Source organism: Camelus bactrianus, chromosome 30, assembly GCF_048773025.1.
Source record: "Camelus bactrianus isolate YW-2024 breed Bactrian camel chromosome 30, ASM4877302v1, whole genome shotgun sequence".
NCBI lineage: Eukaryota > Metazoa > Chordata > Mammalia > Artiodactyla > Camelidae > Camelus > Camelus bactrianus.
The window spans coordinates 27,183,180-27,197,500 of NC_133568.1; the positions used below are offsets into that span (position 1 = coordinate 27,183,180).

General features: G+C 39.6%; 1 protein-coding gene across 3 annotated transcripts in view; it reads left to right on the plus strand.

Annotated features, from left to right (window-relative positions):
• ZNF407 (zinc finger protein 407) overlaps positions 1–14,321 on the plus strand; it is a 365,189-nt gene that overhangs the window by 139,595 nt on the left and 211,273 nt on the right. For 2 of the 3 annotated variants that reach the window (XM_074355228.1, XM_074355230.1), the window contains exon 4: positions 1,708–1,782. The exons of the other annotated variant lie outside the window; for it this stretch is intronic. In XM_074355228.1, coding sequence (XP_074211329.1) covers positions 1,708–1,782 — 75 coding nt within the window. The remainder of the gene's footprint in view (positions 1–1,707; positions 1,783–14,321) is intronic. 3 annotated transcript variants of the gene reach the window in all.

The window sequence follows — 14,321 nt, forward strand, 5'->3', positions numbered from 1 at the left end:
TTAATACAATTTTTTTCTTTTAAAAACTGCACTGTGGTTTCTAAGCTCAGATCTCTTAAATTATACTTGGTCATATAAATAAGCTGTGCTTTGCAACTCTGGGTTCTTAACCTTTACTCTTTACTATTAGCTTTATGTTTTTTTAATTATAGGGAAATAGAGGACAGTAGGGAAGTTATGACTTAAACACTGTTATTACTGTATTTTTTTTTAAGGAAATGAAAAATATTTATTTTGTTCAAATCAAGCAGAAACAAACATAGAATATCTTGTCCTGTTATTTTTCCTAAGTATTTAATATCATCACAGTTTCTTTATATGTACTAATTCTTTTTGCATTTTGTGGACTGATGGTATGATTATTTATAGTTGTAAAGTGTGTGTTGTCCATAGTTATTACTTAATTTATAGAAAAGAGTGAGTGTTATTTTCAGTGTATATAAATGCATTATTTGAATAATGAAGTCATAGTCATTAGAAAATACAAACATATTATTTTAGCTTCAAAACTGAGGTTCCCTAGTCTATGAAAATAACCAAAATAGACCAGACGTGAAAAGGAGCGTTCACATGTTGAGAAATTGTTTTGGTCTTGGCTTTTGACACACACCTCCTCCATAAGGCCATAGTGTTTTACTGTCTCGCATTGCCCGTTTGTGCAAACATGTCCAGATGAATTCAGTGTTTAATGTTAAGAATCTTATAACATGCCAATTTGATTTGTAGCCCTTCATATCATAGAATGCTAATTAAAATCATATTTTTGCATATGTCATGCCTTTCATGTACATATGCAAATAGATTCTGTTGCCTTTCAGCTATTAGTAATTAACTTTATGAAGGACAGCTGTAATACATAATTAACAAAAATGTTTGCAAGCCCTTTTACACTGAAAGTTACAACAGTAAATTTTAATTTTTTTGCTTATCAAGAGAGCCATTTTAGTCTGATGCTTCTGAATGGGATCTAAATTGTTTTAAATAATCAACACAAAGTAATTAAATTGTGTTGTACTATATGCGGTAGACGAATGGTGCTCTGAGCACTGCTGCTGATTCCTGTCCATTTCATATTTATGTCAACAGAATTGAGTTAAGTGATCTGATTTGTGTATAAAATAAGGTAGCATGTCAGGTAATACTTTTTGTTTGTTTAAGTTATTGATATCTTCTGGGCACTTAAGTACATTTTTGTGTGTGTGCTGCAGACACGATAAACATTTATATCATTTTAAAAAACCTCTCTTCAAGTTATTACCATGTTTTAAGGAAGCTTCATGAAGGCTATTCATTTTCTCTTTTATAGTCCCTTAAATATTTAATAAAATGACATTTTCTCAAACTCATTTCGTGATTGAAGTGTGGGATCAACGAGGGGCAGGGACTGTGACACTGAGGTGTGGCTTTCTCTCTCTGACTGACACTGAAGACAGGGACTGCAGAACTGAAGTCATTGTTTTGGTCATTGTTTGTATACTCAATACTCAAGTGAGATAATGAGCCAGACAATTTAAATGCAGTTATTTCTTTTGGTTTTCAGGTATTGTAGTATATTTAATCTGTATGCAAGCTTTCTGTTTAGCACTTAGTGCTATTGTAATGTGCATTTTCACATTATGTCTATATATACTTGTCTGTTTTTAAATACTTTTGTACATATTTCTAGCAGAGTCAAGCTTAGGTCTATAATTACTTTTTTTTTTTTAGGGTTGCTTTTGTAATGAAGAAACACTTAAACACTCATCTACTGGGCAAACATGGAGTTGGCACGCCAAAAGAAAGGTAATTTTCGTCCATTTTTAAAACTTAACAAATATATTTTCATTTTAGGCTTTGTTTAGTGCGGTGACTCCTAGAATTTTTATCAAGCCAGTTCATCATGTTTTACATTATGGTAGTCTTTTGTTGAGTATCATATTTTATGCCAGTCTCCCATAAAAATTTAATGTCCCTTTTTAATTTTAAAAAATTCGATCTAAAAATATTTCAAACGATTTGAGGGACTATGAATTTGTGAAACAGCCTTGAAACAGTAGAAGAGTTAAATTAGAGGGGATTGATCTCTGAGAATGCATGAGAATGAGCTTAAATAAATATGTAAAACTGAACTGTCCATTTTCATTTGAATTTTGCATATTTTTATTTTGAGGTTTTAAAATAACATTTTTGAATTCTTATTGTAGAATTAAACATTGCTGATATTAAAAAAGAAATACATCTTATGTCATCCCCCAAATAATACTACAGTTGCCATGTCATGAAAAATAACACTACAATTATGGTGTCATCAACTGCCAGGTTTTCCTTTTTCTTGCTACTGTATCATAATTAGCTTCATCACGTAGACTTAATTATATTAGGTGAACTGAGATACAGCGATGTCAGCTACCAGGTGAGCCTGGCTACTTCTGAAACTTTAAATCGTTAAAATCTGCAGCTCACCCAGCACTCATGCAAGCACCCTCACCTCCTTCAGGGACCTGGTAGTTTCTGACTTGCCCTGAATTCTCTAAGGTGGTATCTGAAATTCTGCAGACCCTCCTGGGAACTTTTGTTTTAAATACTGTTTTAAACTGTGGGTCATGATGCAGTTTGTTCTATCACTTTGTAGCCTTGGGCTTCACCTACCATATTTGTAAATGTGTAATAAATTTATAAACAATTTAAAGTGCTTTTACCAATATTGTCTATGTTCACAGGGTGTTTAACTTGACTTTTCTATTGAGGGCATGTTGTTTTCTTTAGCATTTTAGTCTGGACGTGACTGAAGAGTCAGAATATTGGGGTGTTACATATGCTTACTTTCTGCATTTTGGTTTTCCATAGTTTTCTTTATAAACGTTACATTCAATCTGAGCCAAAATTTATGTGTTGAACAGATCCTGAATGCATCATTCTTGAAATTCAAAAGATTTTGTATTATTTAAATTATAATTTGGGACTTGTCAAAGTTATGTTTCATAAGTCTTTAAGAAACAAAACATTTTCTTGTGGGGAGAGTATATAGCTCAGTGGTAGAGCACATGCTTAGTGTGCACAAGGTCCTGGGTTCAATTCCTAGTACCTCCATTTAAATAAATAAACAAATAAATAAATACCTAATTACCTACCCCCCAAACAAAATTTTAAAAAAGAAGCAAAATATTTTTAATTGCTGTATTCTTGTTGCTTTCACTTGCATTATCTCAGTTAACCGTTGTATGACCTTAGCAGTGGTGCCTTATCAGACTGGTATCACAGAGGTAAAGGTAGATATTCAGGAATATACAAGGATTTGTTCAGTACCTCATAACTAATAAGTGTTAGAATTGTTATGTTTCTGACTAATTCTACTGCTCTTCCTTGTCCTGATTTTATTGTCTTGCATTGAGAATCTTCACATATAGATACTTAGGGTGTTTTATTCACACAATAAATTTGAATGAAAATAATCCAGATCGATTAATTAGTAAAAAGAAAATATTTACCTACTATATAACTAGGATACACTTTGAATTCAAATGTATCATTTTTGCTTTTTATTTAGAAATTTAAGCAATTTGAATGTGTTTGTTCATATTACTTCATATTAAAGAAAAAGTCATCACCTTATACATATGTTTATCCTCCAAGCACCTTAAAAATACAGATACCTTCTCTATCTGATGGTAGGAGTGTGAAACTTCCAGTTGTGCTCAGGTTTTCCATTTTCCTTTTCCTTTGCATTCCAGGATAACTCTCTTTTGCTTTCACTCATTTCAGTCCCTAATACAAAAACGGAGGCTAAAAAGAGGCATGAGAAAGATTGCACATTCTCCTCTATGAGGTGTCGTAAGCGTTTCCTCCAACAGTAACGTGATTTTTGTCCTAAAATCAGGAGGTGAATCTCAAATGGGAAAGTGTCTCCCCATTTGCTGGGCCATTACCTTCTAAGTTGTCCTAGTGTGGAGTTCATCTAACCTGGACATTAGATTGAATTGTTTTTCCTGCTAGAAATTCCATGTTTCAGAGGACCTCTTGTTTATGGTATCTGCTTGTAGCGCATTCCCTCTTCCTGCACAGAAAGACTGAGCTGGAATGCCAGGGCTTCCACCACAGCAGGATTTCCACAGTGGTCCACAGCTCGACGAGACCAAGATTTAAGTAGCAAAATCTAGCACATTACATGCCCGAAGGCTCCTTTCTTCCAGTCCACCTGCCTCCATTCCTTGGAGAGGGAATTGACGCCTTTGAACAGTTTTAGGAAACAAAGAAACTCTTTACCAGCATGTTCAACCTTTACTTTGGGCATAACTGTTGTCTAAATTAAATTAAACATTTTTTCTTACCTACTTAAAACATTAATGCCTTGGCTATAATTTTGCAAGCTTGCTATATTTTAATTTCTTTAGGACAGTGTAATCAGTTTATTTTTTTGTTTTGAACTTAATTCTTTCCTCTTATGCATTGCACATTATAGCAAATAGTAAGAGAAGTTAGCTAAATAGGCTGTGACAATTAAATTAATAATACATTTTGTTTGCAAGTATTTAGGCCTTGTGCTTTGACTGATACATGCAAAAATGATAATTTATTACAAATAAATTCATATTCTTACACTGTAGTTAGATGAACTAATAAATTTTGTCAGTGTGACTGTCATTAGCAACAGAAAACTAGTTTCAGATTTTTTTGACTCCCTGAACACCTGAAGTGATGGCTTGTGTAAGAACATAATTTTTGTCCCTAAGTTTGCATAGCCTCATTTTAAGGTAGCATATAGCTGTGTTTCTGAAGTCTTATACACTTAAATACAAACTACTAAATATAGCCACATTTGGTTCACATTCCAAAATAATAAACTCCAGTTAATTTGCAAGTTCATTCTGAAGTAGTCCCTATTTTAAATGAGTAATTCTCTTTGTAATATAGTAAGCCGAAGTAGCTTTATGACTCCTTGAATTCGCTAATAGTAATCTAGAGAACCAGCTTATCCACAATTACAACAGTTGAAACAGCCCAAATAAGTACATTTTATGTGAAAGCCAGGTGCATATTACAATGGGGAGAGATGGCATTCGGGCTTCAGTGCTTGGCAATCAGCTGGGCTTTGAGTGACTGTAAATAGGAGGAGGGGGAAACGATTCGCGCAGAGTTTCGGACCTGATACATTGCTCTTGTGGTGTCTGGGAGACACCAGGAAATGTCTACACTGGTGGTTTCTCAGAAGGGCAGCTGTGCTCCCCAAACCAGTTTTATCAACAAAAGTTTTAAACTGGGTACCTGCATCAGAGAGTCTTAAGAGCTAAATAATGTACTTGTTTTTTCACATTATTAATGAATATTAAGATCAAAACCTTAGTATTTCTTCAGTGAAGCAATTTTTGGGGAGTTTCCGATTATCTTTCATCTCAGACAGTGCCTCATTGTCAGTCTAGCTGTGGGGTGTGTTCAGGCCCCTGGGGGTGGGCTCTAAGCTGGCCAGTGTTTTTGTTCAGGCAAACGGGTTTCCCTCAGCCTCCTTCAGATTCCTGAGCCCTGAGGTTTTTGCTGGCTCCTCCTTTTCATCAGACGTTTGAAATTTGTGGTTAGGCATCTTCCTTTTAACAGTACCTTGGAGCTGATTGATAATGAAATCTTTCCCCCACATTTGTATACGTACCAGATGGTACGTGTTCTGTGTGGGGGGCAGGACTGGGCTTGTATGTGCGGTAAGCCGTTGCTGTAGGACGTGACATTGTGTAAGGTGTCTGGTGTCTGCCTCGTCTCCTTTCTTGACAACTTTTATGTTTATATGTTAAAGCTGTATGCCAGCATCATCATGGCTTCCTGTCCTTCACGTTCTCCCGAGCGCGGAAACGTCGCCCAGGACCCAGGCGTCCCTGGGACACGTGCAGGTGCACGCACTCGCACTGTTGTTGCTGCAGCTTTACCAGGGATACTGTGGGTTGATTAGAAACTGAGGTTACTTTTAAAGGAGAGAATAATACATTTTATAAAAGCTCTGAATTACATGTATTTAAATAGACTCAAATTTGCCCTGTTGGAAGAGATTCTATTCCTACCATGAGGCCGGCTGCTGTTGCTGCCCCCTTAGCGTCCGCTGCAAAGATGTGGCCTGCCTTTTGGCCAAGTTGTTACTGTTGCTGGTATTTTCTTTTATTGAAGAATCAGCCGTTTTCCTTACTATTTACTCCATGTGAATTTCTGTGAGGTGGATACTGTTTTCTACTTTATTGTTGAAACAGTGGCTCATTCTCATGGGAGCCGTGGGAAATTTCATCCTGTGTCGAGCGTCCTTCTTGCCACCTCTGAGCAGTGTCCCTGTGACGCTCGTCAGGCCTGTGCCCCACACTGCCCACTGGTCTCCCTCTCAGATCCTCTCTTGCTCCCAAGGTCAGTGATTTTTTTTTATGAGGCCCAGTTTTGGGGGGAAAAAGTGTCTATGGGCTCCTCCTTGCTTTAAAAAATTATTTATACAAGAAATGACTCTGTTGAGCCAAAGTGGAGTAATAACCTTTCAGTTCCCTCTGTCTGGGATTGCTGATTTGAAAGAGTTGGGGGTTGTTATACCTCACTGACCTGCCGTTGCTTTCGTGTGAGCTGCGGACTCCCTGTCTTCTGTCTTCTCCCACTTCTCCATCTGCAGACAGTATCCAGGTTATAAATAATATCCCATGGTTATTTGACATGGTTTTACTGTAAGGAAGTTGGGCAAGCCTACTAAAGGGTTACTTCTATGTGGGAAGATAGATGGAACTCACATCCAAGCCAGGGCTATTACTTTTAGAAAATTTCCTTCTATATTTTACTGGCTTAATCTTACCATTTATTAAGTAACATAAGGAGGTAAGTACACATATTTTCCACCGAGGTTATCTTGTCAGCATCTGGGTAGTGTTTCTAAAGTAAGGGGGTAGTTCAGACGTCCTGTGGCTGCTTTATGACAAGGGTTTTCTTACTGGAATGGGTATATTCTCTTACTTTGTGGATTTTCGAGGTGAAGGTTAGCAAAATAAGTGTCAGCTCCTCATTTGTTTATTGAAGTTTCCGGTTTACTTTTTCGGGAGGTGCTTGGACCTGTCACAGAGAGTCCTTGTGGCTCATCTCTGCGGGGACAGAAAACCCCTTTTCGAGTTTGTAACTTGATTGGGTCCCTCAGCTTCCATGAAGCAATGGCAGCCCTGCTCCTGCTTCAGTTGTGTAGTCGAGAGCTGTGTGGAATGTCTGGACTCTGTGTATCTGTCAGAAATTCAGTTTGCTGCTCTGAATACACCCTCTTCCGCTCCTTTCTCAGTGTGCTTCCAGTTTTATCCTCCAGTCGGTCCCATTGCTAGAGAACTGCTTTCCTTCACTGCACTGTTTCTGCTGTCTTCCTCCAGCAACATTTTTACTGATTTTGTGCTTAGTTTTTATGATAATGACTTAAACCTAAGAGTTAACCTTATAAAATTCCTACTTCATTGTAAAGATACGGTGCCCAGGGCGCTGCTCCTGAGCAAATGTTCTATCTTCCGTGTGAGACACAGGGGGCAGTTTCTTTCTGGTCCTTATTCCAGGAAAAGTTGTGCCTTTCTGAAACTGCTGGTCATTTTGATCTTAAAGACTAGCAAATCATGTGTCTAATTGAGTTTTCCTCTTTATGTTTACTGCTGGGAAGCTCAGTGCTAAAACTATAATTCATCTCTGGAAAGCCGGGTGAACTTCATGGAATGCATTTTATTTACTACTGTTATTTCTAGTTTCATCTTTTTTTCCCTTATGGGAAATTCCCATTTTATGTGAGTGGTATATTTTTAACAACATCACATAAATCAGAGCGCACATAATTCAAGGGGAGTTTTGCAATGGGAATGTCTGTGAAGTAGGTCAGCTCCGGGAGGACGCATCTCTTCAGCCCTGGGGTTTGGGGCACTGTGTTACGCAGTGTGCCGCCCTCTTATGAGACTTTTTCTTAATTGTCCTTGCCCTGTTGCATGAAAGTTTAGTGCACTTCTTTGAGCAACTTCAGTGGTTCTTTCTGTTTCTCAAGATTATCCGTTAGTTTGAGGAACGCTCGCTCCTCAAGTGTGCTGAGCAGACATGGTATGTACGCCCACCCCCCACGCCCCCCGCCAAAGAAGGGAGGATCGCGCGACTTCTGTACCCGGATCCGTCAGAAATGACTGCTGTGCCTCGTGTATCCCAGCTATGCTGATAAAATACCACGTCTGCTACTTCAGGGGGAAATTCTTTGTTAGTAGTGGAGGAAGCCTAAGTGTTACGAATATACATGTTACAGAAATATGAGGTTGTTTTCTGCCTTTTCTCATTGTTTAATTTTAAGCTAGCATTTTATTGAGTATTCAACTCTGTGTGTTTTATTCCCAGGCGTTTACATAGACATGAATATTTTATGACTCCTGTTATTTAGAAGATGCTGGTTGTTACGCAGTTATCCATAATATGTAAAAAGAAGAGCCGCACAGTGAAACCAAGGAAAGTCTTAGAAGAGGGACCAGTTAGTCTTGCTTCAGGGATACCGTGGCGGGTGCTGATGAAGGCCTCTCGTCCGTTCATCAGCTGACCCTCACAGTAGACGTGTACTGCGGCTCCTCACGGCTGTCCCCAGACTGAGCTGGAGCCTGGTGCTTGCGGACGATACAGCCTCTGTTCTCGTGCCCCTTCAGTTTGGGCTTGATGGACTGAGACTGAGGATAGAGGGATAATATGCACGTGAGAAAAAAGAGAATTTTGTTAGTTGTAAGGCTCTGATGAAAATACAGTAGGGCGCTGTTCCAGGGCGTGTCTGGGCCAGGTGATGCTTTAGGGTGAGTGGTCAGGAAGAAGGGGTGAAGCTTGGAGTGGGAGCCTTCCCTGCAGAGAGCACAGTCGAGGCCACAGGGAGGTGTGTGTGCTGCCTTAGGGCTGGGGGAGGCGGAGGGCAGAAGATGAGGAGCCAGGATCCAGCCGTGCCCTGTTCAGGAAATGGTCCCCCCGCGTCCCCCATGGGGGTATTTCATTCAGGGGGCTTATGGGAAGGGTAAGGGCGAGCCTGGGAAACTGAGTGGGAATCAGGCCCAAAAGAACCTTGAACGCTCGGCCTGCTCTACCTTTTACTCTGCACACACGGTGAGGCCAGCCAGGTTCCCAGCTCCTTTGGGACTGGACCTCTGTCCACGTGGAGCTCGGACGCCAGGGACAGAGGCCCGGCGGGCTAGTGCTGGCGCAGCAACCCGCGCTGGAGGACGTTGTGCACCCGGCTTCCGGCCTCCCTCTCTGGTGCATGCTGCAGAGCTGCCCCGCAGACAAGCCTTCCAGTCACCCGTCTCACGAAATGCCATGTTTCTTTGTGCTTCACAAATACTGCACTTTTTACAAATTGAAGGTTTGTGGCAACCGTGCTTCAAGCAAGTCTATCCGCACCATTTTCCCAGCAACACTCGCTCACTTCCTGTCTCTTTGCCACGTTTTGGTGATTCTTACTATATTTCAGATTTTCTTACTCTTACTCTGTTTATTACAGGGGTCTGCTATCAGTGATCTTTGATGCTGTTACTCTGATAGTGTGAAGGCTGCGATGATGGTTACTTAGCATCTTTTAGTGATAGAGTATTCTTAATTAAGGTATGAACGTTGTTTTCTTACACATGATGCTATCCTACACTTACTAGACTACAGTATGGTGTAAATGTAGCTGTTATATGCACTGGGAAACGGGGAAAATTCACGTGACTCACTTTATTGTGACACTTGCCTTGCTGCGGTGGCCTGGACCTGAAGCCAGTGTCTCCGAGGTCTGCCTGTACTTTGTGAGACACTCTTTCCCAGCTCCAGGACCTGTTTCTTCCTTTCTCTGTACTTCTGTTCTTCCCCATCACACTCATACAACTTCCCACATCTACCGGCTGTGAATCTGTATCACCATTGTATTTCAGGTTTCAGGCTGAGGCTCCTGTCTTCTCTGAGTTTCTTTCTTGTTTATTCCAGCTCTAAATGATCTTGCTTTTTTCATCATATTCCTATGAAACCTTGGTGACTAAAGGATGTGTGTGTGTGTGTGTGTGTGTGTGTGTGTATGCACTCATATATATGTATATATATAAATTTCTTTATCCATCTCCCAAAATAGAAACCCAGAAGATTGTGATGATACTGCATAAGTTATAATTATGTTATCTAGTACTAGTTCATAGAGTTCTTAGACCAGAAATGTAAGGTTTAGTACTGATAATCTTTATTAAAATGACGTCTATTTTGTTCTGTTGCCTCCTCTTTCATTCTTCCATAGAAATAAGACAATTCTGTAGAGATAGTGAACTATACCTTTTCTAGTGTGAATGTTCTGATTGTTCTGTATGCGATCATACATGGCTGTTTAATGTGACCAGTTAATTTTTAAGTTTTTTTTTTTTTTTTTTTTTTGGTGGGGGCTACCATTTAGTTTAGTAGTTCAGTCAGATCTTGGATGTAAGAATATCTGCTGTTTTGACTCTTTTTAAAGTCAATGAACAGGTGATCCTAAATATGATCAATCAGATATGTTGAATGTGCAAAATATAGGTGTTTTCCCCTGGCAGGCATCTAGAATATTTTTGGCTGTGCTCTTATTTCACTTAAATTGCGTTTAGAGCACTGGGGCGTATGCTTCTGGACTCTGACTGAAATATGCCTTAAGCGCTTATCTTTAATTCCCAGTCCGTGCTGGAATTAAGGAGAACAAAGGCCTATATGTTCACGGCAGCCTTCAGTTATGCTTAATTACCAGCCTGCTCACAGTCTCATTATACAGTGCTGACTTCTTGTGAGACGTTCTTTTTATTCGTGATGTCTTGGTAGTTGCTTCTAAAAGTCCAAGAATAAAATTTTTCCTGAGGAATTTTCCAGGAAACTTCCATCCTTTCTGAAGTAGTTTTTGTAAAGTCGGATCAAAGCCATTTGATGATGCCTTTTAACTGACGAGAAACAAGATGATGATGTTTCGTCACGCTGCAGAGCTCTGATAGGAGAGTCAAGGGTTTGCACGGGGTATTCTCTGGTATCGTCCCCCCCGACCCGTTCATGGTCCTTGGGTCACTGGTATGATCCATCGTGAGCCTCAGACGGGGCCTCCCCGCTGGTGCTGTGACGCGCTCACCAGTGCACCCAGAGAAGACAGGCAGACCTGATGGTCCCCGTGACATGTGCCGACCTGTTAGTAGTCCTGATGTTCCGCAAAGTGACTGTCTTTTACTTCAGCAGATCCTTCATTCCCTTTCAAAAGAATCGTGATGCCTTTTGATACTTACTAAGGCATTAACACCTCCTAAGGTTGAATCACATGAAATCAACACTTAGGTTTAAAAAATGTCAAATACTGGCAATCTCATATGAGTCAAACCTATTCTGTTTAGAACTGTGACTAGCACATGGCGAGAGTATAGAGATCTGCTTTCCAGGGAGTTAATCCTTTCCATTGAGTTTGAATGGAATCCAGTTCTTGCTTCTTTCACGGACAGTGGTTTCCTAGACATGGCAGAGGGTGGTAGTGTGATACAGAAGTTGGATCAGGAGAACGTGAAATCTGTCTCCACCTGCTTTGTTTATCCACTCAGTGTCGCATTAAAAACTATGTCCCCAGGTTTTCCGGGCCTGGGTCAGCTATGTTTCGTTTTCAAGGTCCAGATTTTGTCTCACTGTGATAATCGTCCCCCAGATTTCCATTCTGTGTGATCGCTTCTTACTACTAAGAAGACTGATATACAGCTTAGCACGTTCTATTGTGAATGTATGCCTTGCGTCCACACTAGATAACTTCTTGAGGGTGTGCTTGGCAACTTTCCTTCTCTGTCCCAGCTTTTCAGAAGGTGATTGCTATTCAGTGAATATTGATAGATTTAAAATATTAAAATCTTCACTGAAATTTTTTTTTCCAAGATGAACTTTTTTCTTAACTGGTCTAACACATGATTTATAGTCACATTTTTAAAAAGGTATTACAAACTAGCATGGTTGTATATATAGCTGTATATGGTCCTGCCTCTTAATTTAGTCAACCTCAAGTGCATTCTTCCTGAGTCAACATGGCTTTATCACCTTATCTGTGAGGCCAAGGATGACACCTGTTTGCACTTCTCAGGGTTATGGAGAAGTGGACAGGAATTTATACAAGTATGAAATATACATACAAAGTCTATATATATGTATATAATATATATATTATATATAATGTATATATATGCATATATATAATATATGCAGCATCTTATAATTTAAAAAGTGCTTATTTTTAGATTAAAGCATATTAAAGAGATTTTTAGTTGCTAAGTTCTAAGCAATATCTGTGTCTCTTTTATGCTAATCTGATGGAGAAAAGTATTATGGGAAACACCAGATTCAGCAGAACATATATATGAGTTTTTATTTAAATTATGTCCTAATTTTCTTTGACATTAATTTAAACAAGTTCCCCTTTCATTCTCACAGCACATTGTAGTATTCAGATGTCTTTTTCTCATTTCATATTTATAATTATGTAATATGGATATGCTGTATATTATTTGGCAACTAGAAAGTGGCAGTCTTGTTGCTGGATACCAGATCTTTAAACTTTTATGCCTTTTCTTTAAAAAATATTGTTTATATGAGATTTTGAAGATCAGGAAAATTTTTAACAAAGGAATTAGCCCAGTGCTTATCGTTTATTAGTGCTCACAGTAATAGTATATGAGCATATTCACAGTTTCAGTGAGTTTTTTGAGCTTTCTGTTTTGATTAAACAGGGAAAAAAAAACATACATAGAACATAACTCTGTAAAACCAGCAGAAACCAAGTGCTCTGTGTGAAGCAGGAAGGAGGTCCCAGAGACCACGCCAGTGTTAGGGCGCCTTCTCTGTGTCTTGGAGAAGGTGTCTGTTTCGCAGCAGATTAAAGGGCATCCTTTCATATGGAGAGCTCTCTTACTTGCACAGGAAGCCAGTGACTTTTGCAGCTTTCATACTTAATACGATTGTTGACCCCTAAGTGATGAGACATAATTTAAATTTCTGTGGAAATTCCTGTTTGAATCTGACATGCTCAGGTACCACTGAGTCAGAGCTCAGAGCTTAGCTGGTGTTAGAGCCCGGCCTTCAAATCTCAGTAAGCACGTCTTTATGATGTGCTCGGCTTGTCATGTAGGTGTCTGATGCCTCTGAAGAAGTGCTTAAAACCCAAACAGTTTAATCAAATGGATCCAACTGCTGGAATTGGTGAAAAGAAAGAAAGAAATCTAAGAATGTAATCATTTTTTGCTAGAGATACAAGGTTGAGATTAATTAAAGTGTGGAATGTAATGTTCTAGTTCTCAGGCTCAGTGGTAAATTCACAGATGTTCATTGCATTGAATAAATAAAATAAGATGGGGCCACAAATGGACCAACGTTAAGGAAAGATCATTTTTGGCCCAGTTTGTGCCTTGAGGTCTATGGAGTGAGACCATGCTCTCCCACATTCAGATGGCCCAGGTCATGTGCTTGATGTGAAACAAAGGAAAGTTAGTTTCAGAACCTTTTATTTAGTTCTCTAGTTAGTATCAAAAGTACTCCATTCAATGAAAGAGAAATGAAGAGATGTCTGTCTTATTGGTAATGTTATGAACAGAAGACATCTCACTTTCAACAAAAATGTCAATTTTTAAAAAATCGTTGGTCTTTAAAAATGTATCTGAAATAATAGCAGTGAACTATTGATTCATGTGGTATTAGATCACTTTTATTATGAGAAAAGTTTGTTTTGGAAATTTTAGGCAGTGTTTTTCTTTGCATAGTGCCAGGTTGGCAGTGGAGGGACCTGGCCGAGTGTGTCATGGAGAAGCGTTTCTTCAGAGTGAAGAGGTTCTTAGCGGGGAAGGGTTGGAGACCAAGGCAAGTCTTGCAGGTGGAGATGACGCCTTTCCAGAGAGGCAGGCATGTGTCAGCGGGAGCCCTCACCAGGCCTGCAGGAGCTCCTCGCCGGTCAGCAGTCCTGGTCGGGCCCCGGCAGTGTCCGAGAGCTCTGTCTCGGGGATGGAGGCATTTTCATCCGAAGATGACAGTTGCTACTTTCAATCATAAATTGCTTCTTCTCGAAGGCCCATTTTAAATGGCCGTGCTTGGCTTTACGGTTATTTTTCTCAGTTCCCAGCACGAGCGTCCCCTGCCTTTCTGCCGTGGTGCCGAGGACCTTGCTAAGTGTGCGTCGTGTCACTGCACAGGCCTTAGGGACTCCTCCATCCCGTCCTGCCCCTGGAGACAGGTGATGTGGCTATCGGAATAATGTCCTGAGATGGAACTCAGAGTTCATCTTTTCCTTGTTGGAAGAACTCATGGCTTTGTTAATGATTTTAGATGATATTTATAGAATCACTGAGGTTCTAAAAGGGTTG